Source organism: Pongo pygmaeus, chromosome 8 (assembly GCF_028885625.2).
Source record: "Pongo pygmaeus isolate AG05252 chromosome 8, NHGRI_mPonPyg2-v2.0_pri, whole genome shotgun sequence".
In the NCBI taxonomy this organism is placed as follows: Eukaryota; Metazoa; Chordata; class Mammalia; order Primates; family Hominidae; genus Pongo; species Pongo pygmaeus.
In genome coordinates, this window is record NC_072381.2 from 131,519,828 (window position 1) to 131,532,374 (window position 12,547).

Consider the following 12,547-nt stretch of genomic DNA (forward strand, 5'->3'; position numbering starts at 1 on the left):
AGCTATTTTACACGCCTACCTTTCCTGTGAGCAATTTGCTTTTAAACAGTTCCTAAAACACTGTGGGATATATAAAATTATAAATACAGCTACAGTAAAAATAGAGTTAAATCTAAAAAGCATTAAAGGAAAGGATCTATCTTCACAAAGTCTGATAAAAGTAGTGACTTCCTGGGGAATCATTAACAAGGGGAACCAGCACCCGATGCCCTTGGCTTACCATGACAATTCCCCCAGACTGTTCCGCCGAGCACATGCTCATGATTGGGGCCATGCCGATGATGGTCCCTTGGAAATAAACCCCACTAGGAAATAAAAGAGAGGACTTCTTTAATCAAATTAGAATGGGGGCATTCTCTAATATTTAAAAATTCTGTTGGATACTCCTGCAATAAAATATGCAAAAATAAAAATAGCTGTATGAGGGTATATTCATAAGTGATTTTATCTTTTTTCCCTGAAAATTTTATTTCTGCAGTTGCATCATGGTTCTGGCATTTTTTAGAGTTTTGTTTTCAAGACTCAGACGACAACTAGTTATTACTTTTGTACTTATGAGTAAGTTGTAATCTGCCTATTTCCTAATGGACTGTAGGAAGCTGCTCCATTTAAACAATGTCTGCTGATGGAAAGGCTGAAAATAGTCACAGAGAATCACTGTTAACTAAAAGAAATGCATTAGATGGTTTACTAGATTTTCACTGTAGCTTAACTGCTTTCCTGGGTAACTTACTACAGTTCTGCCAGACACCCAAACTCTTTCAAAATGTCCCGCTAAGATAGCTTGCAAAATTGAAATGGGCAGAAAAATTATCAACCCTGGAGCTGATGTAGAACAAGTGAGCATCCACAAAGCCTTGGCACCTAGGGAGGAAGCTTCTGGAAGGGGACTTCATGGCTTCAATGCAGTCGTCCTTCTATCTGGAATCTTAACCTGATCATGAATCTAATGACACCAAGGGCCTGTTGAACACAAGTGCTGTTAATTCCAACCTCATGCATGAAAAACAAAACACCGTATTTGTTGAATTTCCTTTAAAGGAGTCAGATGACTTACCAATACTATCTTGGCCATGTATGTATACAGATATATTGTTTGAAAAGTTAGATATTTTAGCTATGGTCAATTGAACAGAAAGTGGTAAGTGTATATAAAACCTTCTCCCTCCCTCGCTCTCTCCCTCCCTCTCTCCCTCCCTCCGTCTCTATCCACCTATCCCACTATACTTATATTTACAGCAGTAGAAATTTCGGCCTTTATTTACATCTATATAGATGATATGAACAGATGTAATTATACATGTATATAAATAATAAGGTTATATAAGATGATAATTTATTTCCAGATGTTCAAGTTGGACAGACTCCATTTGGGAAAAATATCAAAACACTCTGACTCAAAATACATAAAATGTACTTTTAGTAGTTCAAGACTAAGCAATGCATAAAATGTGAGGCAACCACAAATATCCAAGGGTGGGGGCAGGGGGGAACCCTGTGAAAATGGCCGAAGTAAATTATCAAAGAATGCCAACAGCCTCAGTTCAGACGTAGGCATTTTCTGAAGTGACAATGGGGTAGGACTGGTTTTTTAACTTTCCACAAATGTTCAATAGCTACATTGGGTTTGTTAAAGGAAAGAGTCTCTGTCCCAGAAGCTCTCCTTTCTGTGCTATAAGCCACATGACAACAAAAGAATAATAGCACAAAGTATTCAAAGATTTAAATAAAAATTTGTCACTTCTAGAAACATCTACTTCATACTAATTTAGATTGTTGTAAGATTGTTCCTTTTTTTTAAGTATAAAAGCATCGGCAACATCTCAACAATTTTTGTGTTATAATAGAGCTATGCTTTCCCTTAGTTTATCATCTTCCAGTTGATCATGCTGAAATTGTCCTTTTTATTGTTGTCTCTCGGTAAACTGGAGACTTCTGAGAGCAGGGAGATTTACAGTGTTGGTCACCACTGTGTTCAAAGCCCCCCAAACACTCTTTGGTTCCTAACAGGTACTTGATGCATATTGATTTAGAGAGGGAACACAAGGTTAATGTGCTATACTTCCTGGTATTCTCTGATCTAGAAAACCAAAGAGTCACAGCCACAACAGGAGGAGAAGTGAAGTCTTTTTTCCCTCCAGGAATCTGACAGTATTCACCCAAAGTACTGTCCTTAGATCTTGTATAACATACATTTTCCACCAATAATGATGAATCTTTAAAAACAGGCTCCTCGGCTGGGCGCGGTGGCTCACGCCTATAATCCCAGCACTTTGGGAGGCCAAGGTGGGCGGATCATGAGGTCAGGAGATTGAGACCATCTTGGTCAACATGGTGAAACCCTGTCTCTACTAAAAAAAAAAAAATACAAAAATTAGCTGGGCGCGGTGGCGTGTGCCTGTAATCCCAGCTACTCGGGAGGTTGAGGCAGGAGAATCACTTAAACCAGGGAGTCGGAGGTTGCAGTTAGCCGAGATCACGCTACCGCACTCCAGCCTGGAGACAGAGACAGAATCTGTCTCAAAATCAAACAAACAAACAAACAAAAAACAAAACAAAAAAATAGGCTACTCAGAACAAATTTACATCACAGCTAAAATCAGAAAAATTGGTATAGAAGAAAATGTCCAGGTTCTAGAAGAAGGAAATGAGAATTCTGTAGAGGGACAAGTTTCCCAGGGTGTTCAGAGGGAGACTTTCCTAACAGACCTTCAGTTCCAGGTGAGGGTGGCATCTGCCCCCCTGGTGTGAGCTGAGAAGCCCCCTTGTACAAGGCGGTGTGCTCTGCAGAAAGATGGCAGCTCCTGGGGCTGTGCAGGTGAAACGAAGCGCTTCGCCGAGGGCACTCTTTCTTTTTTTAAGCAGACAGAAGACGGAACTCCCTACCTGACAAGCTGTGCATTGTCATGGGATTTGCGAGGTAGAAGCTTCATCTTCCTCCAGTCCAGAAATTCCTGGAGGCTGGTGAATGGGTCCTGACTTATGGAGCATTTGTCAATGTCATTCCACACTTCCACGCCTACCAACACGATCCGAATGTTCAGTGGTCTGTAAAACTGGGCAAAACAGGCAAGACTGGCATTGGAGTTGGGATCATGTCAATAAAAACTCAAAATGAAAATTAGAACAGATTTGCGTTATTTGAGGGTCACTGACACAGGTGAGAAAAACATCTCTGTGCTCTTTGGTTCCTGTGGTGTTGGAATTTAAGAAATATTTGCAGTGCCTAATGCAAAGTGATGTGTTAACTAGGTTCTCGAAGGTTGACCAATTAGATGCTGAAGTTATTAGCTTTTTTACTGTCTACTTGCATTTGTATGGAAGCACACATTTCAAATGATTCACTGGTGATTTAAAATGTACATACAGATGTGCATTATAGCTAAAGACGGCCAGTTAATATCCACTGCAAGTGAAACAATAAGTGAATTAGGATCTTTCAGACACTTCTGCCAAGGACAATAACTTGTTCATTTTGAGCAAAATGTTCTGCTTATGAGTTACTGAAAATGAATCTGTATTAATTTTTCAGCAAAATCTCAGCCTTGGCCAACGCTATCATATTCTGTCACCTATAATCAATGTAGGTTTTAATGAAATAAAGAAGTCTATATCTTTCAGAATAACAAAGGCATAAACAGAGCCCTTCTTCAGGAACATTAATGACTATCCTCCCCACATCCAGAAGTTAGTTCACCAACACTGTCATGGAAAGATCTGTTAAATGAAGTTCCTCTTTTATGGGCCTGTGAAACAAAGCATCGGCACACCACTGAAAGCAAGACTTCTCACTCCCCTGCCTGCCCCCACCATCTCTGGGTGTTCCTAACTTCAGCCTACAGCCCATACCTGACTATACCTACAGGCAGGTCGTTCTGGGTCAGAGCAGGGAAAAGCAACTCCTCCAGGGACTAAGGGATGGCTTTGTCTCATAGGAGTATAGAGGGCCAGGATGAGTGGTCAGGGCAGAGGTATGACCTACCCATTGTCCTCACAGGCATCACATAGACAAGGAGATGGCTTTGTACTCATGGTTGAGGGGGCTAGGACATGGTGTCACCTGGTTGGCTGTCAAATCTTTCAATGCCCCTAGAGTATGAGGCAGCACACAGGGAGAAAGCCCTCATCTTCTGAGATCCCAGGTAGCCACGGAGAAAAGGGTGGCTAGTGATAGCAGCCAAAGCCAAGCACCAGATGAAAGCAGGTCCTATTCTGAGTTGCTGGAAGCATCTGGCCAATAACAAAACTTATAGAAGTTCTGCATTTGCTAGTTAGGCACCATTCCAACATGGTGAACTAAAGTACAAGAAACTCCTCAAAGTTGAACATCTGACCCTAGATTCTAACCCACATAAGGCGAGCTCATCTTTTCCCTTGCTGGTCCCCAGTCATCTGGTGAGCATTGGGTTAGCAGGAGAATATGACTGGAGTACAAACTGCATCGCAGATATACGCTGATTGCATTGGTCCAACTTGGTTTCAAACAGATCACAATTACAGACATTACATGAATGAGTTAACAAGACGATTACATGACTACAACATAGCCCAACAGTTTGTTTTCAATCAAGAATTGCATGGCCCATGCTATCTACTTGCAAACTCCCAACCCAGGCTTCCGGGGCAAAAATAAGTTCCTGGCCGGCTCTGGAACTCTGAACGCACATGTTTGGCTACTGTCCACTGAGAGATTACATTTTCAGCTCTATTACATACAAAGGTAACAGTGATCAGAAAGCAGAAACGGAGGCGATCCAATGCTGATGCTCACGCCAGCTTGCTAAGAGACGTCCTTGGGGTCAGACACCTTGCATGGGCTCAGGGTTGGCATCTGGGAAGGAGACACCAGGTCTGCCTCCCAAGAGTGTTGCATGGAGCCAGTAATAAAGGTCTGCAAAGGACTAATTGTCATCATTCCTCAGTGTTAGGTTTGCTGCTTCCTAATCAAGGAGCTTTTCATGATAATGATGGGTTTTGCATTTCCACCTACTAGGCTTCTCAAACCACATCCTTAGAACAGATTTCATACTTAGTAGTAATACAACAGACAACCTCCCCTTTCCAAAATTAGTGTCATTGTTTGATTGTCATTTATGCTAAACTCACATCAAGTCATCATACATGACGCCTTTACTGCCTACTCTGAAAGTTCTTTCCAGGGCTGCTGACGGGTTCCTTTTGATTCTTCCTAATAACCACCACTACAGCTAATGTTCAGTAAGCATTACCACATCACAGGCATGATGCCACGGTGGTTTCCGTGTTGCGGCTTAATCCTGAAAACAGCTCCATGAGTTAAGAATTATTATTATTTCTATTTTATAGTCAAAGACACGGAGGCTTGGAGAAGTCAGGTGACTTAAGATTGTGACTCCATGGCTGGGGTTGGAACACAGGCCAGCTAACCCTGACGCTCATATTTGAAACCACTAGGTAACACTGCCATCTTCTGTGAGCGCTAAGACTCCCTTCCAAGATGGCCCACTGTGACCCCAGGCCCGGAGAGAAGCTCACGGGCCTCTGCTGTACAAATGGAGCTTGGCAGCTGCCTGCCTGACTTACAAAGCCCAGAACATATGTGGACACAGTCAGAGATCCAGCTGAAGTGATTCACCTGTTTACACAACAGCAACAAATATTTGCTTGCCTCTTGCTGTGGGCTGGGCCAGCAGTGGCAGAGAGAGCAAAGATTAGGATGACCTTGCCCCTGCCACCCAAATGCTCAGAGGTCACCAGGGGCTTAAGGCATGGCACACTGAACTGTCAGTTCAGTTAACTCCAATACAGTGAACTGCCAAGCAGTGGTGCACATAGGAAGTCCAGGGATGCTGCACTGGAGGCTTTCAGGAAGAAACAGTGAGGCGGAATCCCCTGGGGTCTAATGAGGGAAACTGCATCCTTCAGGCAACTGGTTTGGGACAGGAGGAGAAGAAAACTGTCACATGAGTGAAAATATCCTAAGAAATTCAGTACACAGAGGCTGGACATGGTGGCTCATGCCTGTAATCCCAGCACTTTGGGAGGCTGAGGCACGCAGATCACTTGAGGTTAGGAGTTTGAGGCCAGCCTGTCCAACATGGCGAAACTGCATCTCTACTAAAAATACAAAAATTAGTCAGGCCTGATGGTGGGTGCCTGTAATCCTAGCTACTCGGGAAGCTGAGGCAGGAGAATCGCTTGAACCTGGGAGGTGGAGGCTGCAGTGAGCCAAGATGGCGCCACTGCACCCCAGCCTTGGGGATAGAGCAAGACTCTGTCTAAAAAAAAAAAAAAAAAAAAAGAAAGAAAGAAAAAAAAGAAATTAAATACATAGACGACAAGTCCTTTCAGAAGCAGGTCCCTGAATTTGCAGCTGACACTAACTTCCTAATGAATAAGGAGGACAGTCTGGAGGCAAAGGGTGGAAGATGCGAACTCCACGATAGCTCCATGGGCAGGTGCGCTCCCCGGGCTCCTGTGGGAATGTAATGAGGACCCAGGGAAAATTCTCAGCGTCTGGCCTAGAAGCATGAGTGTCAGACATGCCTTCTGTGTTTTGCTTATGGGGGGATTTCTTGAACATTCCAGAATGTCACCTTCATCACTAAACCACTCGTCTGTTTTCTAGTCTGGGATGTCCTCTTTCTCCACGCAGCAAGCAGTTATTAAGTTAGAACGGTCCAGGAGAGCCAAGACTTCAGCAAATGAGGAAGTCGCCACTGGCACAGTCGTTGTTTTCTGGACTGAGACATTTTCATTGGTAGAGTTGAAAAACTGAAATTTAGAATTGTGTAACAGAGCTGGGAGTCATCTGTTCATAGACTTGGAAGCACCAAGTCTCCCAGGGGGCCTGGGTATCTCCTCCAAGGTCTTTGGCATCTGCTGGGGATGGACAGGGATGCCAGGGCCAGGGGTAGCTGTGTGCTCAGCAAATCGGCTCTCTCCCTGCCAGAAACACAAGGACAGCCAGGCTGGCAAATTCCATGGAGTCCGTTAGGACTTTTCCAAGGCACAGTGTTTTTTAATTACCAGTGCAAGTTATTAACAAACCCCCAATTGCTCATTTTTGGTTTTGCAAACTGAAGCAAGATATAACCTAGAATAAATGGGAAGAAATACAAACACAGAGGACCCAAACACATCCCTTTTTTAAAATGGGGCTTCAGCAATTTCCAGTTTGTACTTAATATAGTTTATCATTTCCTTTTGCTCCCGAGGTCTACGAAGAACTCGTGTTCTCTCCTCGTTGGACAGTCTAAGGATAGCCTGAGACCTTCGGGGCAATGGTCCAACTCGCTCACCTTGGAGTGGCACCTGCACTCCCAGCTCAGGCACCTAAGCCTTCCGCCCTCTAGGCCAGTACATCTCAGTCCCACTTCATGTTAGGATAACTGGAGGACCCTGGAGAATATCTGTGCCCAGGCCCCGCGCCAGGTCAATCAAATCAGAATCCCTGGGCCAAGGTGTGGGAATCAATATTTCCAAAAGTAAACATATAAACAAATAGACAAACAAACTCCCTTCCAGGGGTTCTAATGTCCAGTCTAGACTGAGGTCCAGTTCTAACTGTCGTGCTATCTTTGATGTCTCCTCTAAGACCCACCCTTCATCCCCCCTGCCAGGATTTGCCTTTCACCAGGATTCTCCTGCACCTGGACTACGGGATAAAGTTGAATCTGCAAAAAGTAACTACTGAAAACACATCAACAGGCAGGGGTTGCCAGGGAGTTTGACCTGCTTCAAAGGTGGACAACGGCAATATCATCCCAGGATATCAATGGCCATGTGGGTTTTTCTGACTTCCAGAAAGTTCCATGTAGCCATAGCCTCTCTCTGAGTGGCAAACTCAGATCTCTGACTGCTCAGAGTGCCCTTCAAACTCCTCTTCCTGCTCCTGCTTTCCTTGAGTATGAAGCATCGTCTACCTGCCTCTCCACTCCAACGAAACTGGCAGTCATGTGGTTTCCCATTTGCCCTCAGCCTCTGCTTGGTCATCACGAGGTCCTGGGACTAACAGCAGGTGGAGTAGAGTCAAAGCCAAGAGCCCCTGCCACTGAGAGTTGGCAAGACTAGCACTCATCCCTCGTCCTGCAAATGACTAACCTCTGCCCATCTCAGCCTCCTCTGCTTTAAAAATAAGAACAATAGTATGTACCTGAGAGCGTATGCAAAGCACTTAGAGCCCGGCACACAGTAACTGGTAAAAATAGTAATCAGGAAACACATCCCTTCAAGCCTCTCTCAATCCTCGTCCTTCTCACATCCCCACTTCCCCTGCCCTGGGTCAGGTCAGGCCTTTATCACTTCTTTTTCTCTTCTTCTTCTTCTTTTTTTTTTTTTTTTTTGAGATGGAGTCTCACTCTGTCACCAGGCTGGAGTACAATGGCATGATCTCGGCTCACTGCAACCTCCACTTCCCGGGTTCAAGCAATTCTCCTGCCTCAGCCTCCTGAGTAGCTGGGACTACAGGCACATGCCACCACGCCCAGCTAATTTTTGTATTTTTAGTAGAGACGGGGTTTCACCATGTTGGCCAGGATGGTCTCGATCTCTTGACCTCGTGATCCACCCGCCTTGGCCTCCCAAAGTGCTGGGATTACAGGCATGAGCCACCGCGCCTGGTCAGGCCTTTATCATTTCTATGCAATAGGCTCCTCTCAGCCCTATTTGTCTTTGGTTATTCCACCCTCCACAATAATTGCAGGGATATCTTTCTACCATCCCGTGCGTCTCTCCCCTGCTTAAAAACATTCACCTAGCTCTTTATTCACTGCAGAATAACATCAAGATGGCTTTGTAGAATAGCCGGGGCCTTGAGCATCGTGAATCTTTGCAGCTTCATCTCCTCCTGCCCTAGCTCTGCATGCATGCATTTGCATACAATATGAGCATGCATGTATACAAACACACATACACGCATGCAGGGCACACACACGTATGAACACACACATGAACACATATAGGAACACACATGCATGTACATGTACATGAAGCACACACATGTCCACATCACACATACTCCCTCTTCTGCTATGCTCATGGTGAAACTGAACTTACTTTTGAGGATCCTCTCCCTGCAAAGACTCCCTGGCCCTGGGAAGAAGTAAGTGATTCTCTTCTGCATCCCCATAAACCTCCATTCATAGCATGGATCTAGTTCTTAATGCCTTGGACCATGCTATGTGGGTTGCATGTCTGCTTCCCTACCCAGCCTTGACGTTCCCAAGTGGAGGGACCACATCTGACTCATTCTGAATTATTGATGCAGAGTGCATAAGGTCTTGTAATATGGAGCTGAATTTCTGAAAGGACCTTTGCCTTCATTTTTCTGAAAACTTAGAAAATGCAATTCAAATTGAATAAGATTGCTTGGAAACAAGGCTAGAGTGAGGCACCCTCACAAACCACTATGTGTAAAATCTGCTGTTTCAGAGGACCATGGCTGTGAAAGGCTCAGCCATGACCAGATCTCTTCTCACACTGTCCCCGCAGGCAAGAGACTCAGTATTGCTGAGAGACTATGGTTGCTTTAGGACAGCGGTCACCATCCACATTGCACATGAGAATTGCTGGGCAGCTTCTGAAAATTCGAGGTCTAACCTCCCCGCTGCCCTGCCCCTTGAGGGCAGCAATGCTTTCAGAAGCTCACAGGGCAACTCCAATATGCGGGGTTTGTGAGAAGCCTATTTTAGGCTAAGGGTCGTCAGCATCAAATAGCCAACATCCTCTCCAGCAGGATACATTGAGGAAGGACAGGTGGTTTAGACAGAGAGCGCTGCCATTTTCTTTGCCGGCCCGCAGTGTGAGGAGCGGTTAGTGAACAAGTACCCCAGGAGTAGGACCTGGTTTGCAGGGGCTCCTCCAGCAAGGAAATCATCCTTGTGAAAGATGAGTTTCTGACCTACTTGTTCTTGGCCAGGGATTTTCCAATAGCTGATTTAGCTGAAAGTCAACTTCTGTGTTCCAGGACAGTGAAGCCTATGGATCCCTTATAAATGCAAGCCCACCCTCAGGGTTACATTGGTACAGGCCTGCAATGATGGGGACAGATTGAAGGGGCCTGTGGGATCCGTCATCGGGAGACCTGGGAGAGGCCCAGCTCAGGAGGAATCCAAAGGATCAGGTGAACTCTGTAGGGGTTCTGGAACTAATCGGGAAGTCCAAAACACCCTCAGACTGGTATTCCACCTGACCAGAAGAGAGCCTGGAGGAAGACATGTCACCAAGGCCACCACAGTCCAGACAGCTGTGGTTTGGCATCTCCTGAAGCTGCCCCAGGACCCAGGAATTACACGCTCAGAGGACAGGAAACAGTTCCAACCCAAGGCCCAGAGGCAGAACCTCATCTCCTTGCTAAGTCAGATGAGGTCCCCCAACCTCATTTCCAAACATTTACATGATCTGAATGATTTAACTACTGAAAAAGAACTTACCTTGTCAACGTGATTAGCAATCTCTATTAATCGCTGCTTAACTTTTTCCAGATCTTTTCCTTGCCTCTGAAACTTAACAATTTTAAATGTCAGCATTAATACCAGCAAGAATATCAATCATGTTTCATCTTCCTGGCTTCTGGAAATGTGAAGTCTTGGGATTTTACAAACCACTGGGGATCCTCCACAGTTCATGGTGAAATGAGCTTGCATCCTGCCGAATAACTTTCCCGGCTGGGGACTCCCTGAAATTCCCTGAAATTTGCCTAAGCCAAGTGCTCTCAAGACAGCAACTTCTGCAATTTTCCAGCCTCATAAATGATGGAGGCAGTGACATGTTTTGGCAAAGAGGAAACAGACAACTAGAAGTCAGTCCAAAGCCATTTTTCATATCATCAACTTGATTTTAACTTCCTGAGAAATTTTCTTTATATTTGTTTTTAAAAATTAAAAAGTAAAAGTAATAAAAGCTCATGGCAACTTGTCAAACAATACAGAGGAGAATAGACAAAAAAATCAACAAATTTCCCATTCCCCTCTCTAATCTGACCTTCCAGAATGGGAATCATTTTCTGAAAAATAGTCAAGCCTGTTTCATTCATAGGTGTTGAAAGAGTCTACGAGAAAATATTACCCAATCACCCAATTCATATATGCCAATGAGGCAGTAAATAAATACAGAGAAGATAATCTTTAGAAAAACTAATTCAAAATTAATTAAAATAAAAAACGAATGTAGTATCAAGCTATAGCTCAGAGGGGAGGATTTTTCTGATGTGTCTCTATAGCCTTCATTCATTCATTCATTTATTCCTTCATTTATTCATTTTGATTAATGACATATGGGATATTTTTTAAATGTCCCATTTTAAAGACTAAACTTTTCCCCAAAATGTTTTAGAATATAATCTAAAGCCTTCTGTCATTCCCCTCAGTTAATTCTCCTTATTTGGAGAGCTTAACTATAGAGCAACTCTGTTTTTTCCTGCAGGCTTTGCCATTACTTTATATATCAAATAAATTTTTAATATTGTATGGTTTATAAAATCAGAAAACCATTGTTTCAATGGGTTGTTTCCATTGCTTTTAAGAGCACATAGGAAATGAGGTTCATTAAAGCAAGTAATAACTTGCAAAACATGTCCTTTTTTCTTTTTTCTCTAACCAACTGTACTGAGGAATTTTAAAAAGTTCTTACCTCTCGGTTGTCTGCCACGATCACCAGCTCCACATACTTAGTTGCCTTGAGGGTCTCTCTTTTATGCTGCCAAGAGTAAACATGCACTTAATCTCTCTTAATGCCTCTCTGGCATCAAGACTGTCAATGTCTCTCAATCCAAACACCTTAAGTTGAGAATGTATACCCCCCATCCCCGCCAGGCTTCCATCTAGAAGTTTACCCCAACTCCAACCATCTCTTTGTAAAACCTTCTCAACATGAGTAACCAGCTTCCATTTTCACTTGGAAAACCCTTAAAAGGGAGTTTAAGCTTTCCGCTGAATCATGGATTATTGGAGCAGAAAATCAAGATTATTAAACAAAACAAGCACATAAACAAACAAAATCAAAGCACTCTCTAGAACAGGAGCCAGTCAAAGGTCGTTTATTTCAGACCACGTGTAGGTCTTCTCTGATGACCACATTTGAAGGTCATCGGAGAAGACGACGGAGTTCAATGCACTGTGGCTGTTCCCTTTGTCTTTATGGTCCAAGTGTACCTGTTCTGAGACTTGAGAAAAGTGGAGGAGAATACATTTTGAACAGGAACTGTATAATCATTTTTAAAATGATCATATAAAAATCTAGTTAGAAGCAATGGAAGACCGGGGTGGTCTTGAGAAAAGGAAACTGTCAGACTAATGAACAGAGAAGTGAGGAAGGTATGAGGAAAAAAAAAAGAGCAAAAAGAAAGAGAACAGAAAGAAACAGAGTTAAGAAAAATTAAGACTGCAATATGCCCCTGGAGAACAGGGATTTCGTAAGAGTGAGACAGTTGAGAGAACATGGAAAGTGGATATGGAAGTGGATGAATGGAGATGATTCAGGCAGCAGAAATAGGAACCCCATCCCCTACAAAGGCAGCTCCTGAAGTGGGTCACATTTTAATCAAACTTCCTCAAAAAGCATTCACACT

At 43.7% G+C, this 12,547-nt stretch overlaps 1 protein-coding gene across 1 annotated transcript in view; it reads right to left on the minus strand.

Annotated features, from left to right (window-relative positions):
• Positions 1–12,547, minus strand: part of ADAM12 (ADAM metallopeptidase domain 12) — a 374,252-nt gene that overhangs the window by 84,739 nt on the left and 276,966 nt on the right. Inside the window, exons 7-10 of the mRNA XM_054436011.2 lie at positions 11,611–11,676; positions 10,413–10,484; positions 2,887–3,056; positions 221–305 (exon numbers count right to left, since the gene is read on the minus strand). Coding sequence (XP_054291986.1) covers positions 221–305; positions 2,887–3,056; positions 10,413–10,484; positions 11,611–11,676 — 393 coding nt within the window. The remainder of the gene's footprint in view (positions 1–220; positions 306–2,886; positions 3,057–10,412; positions 10,485–11,610; positions 11,677–12,547) is intronic.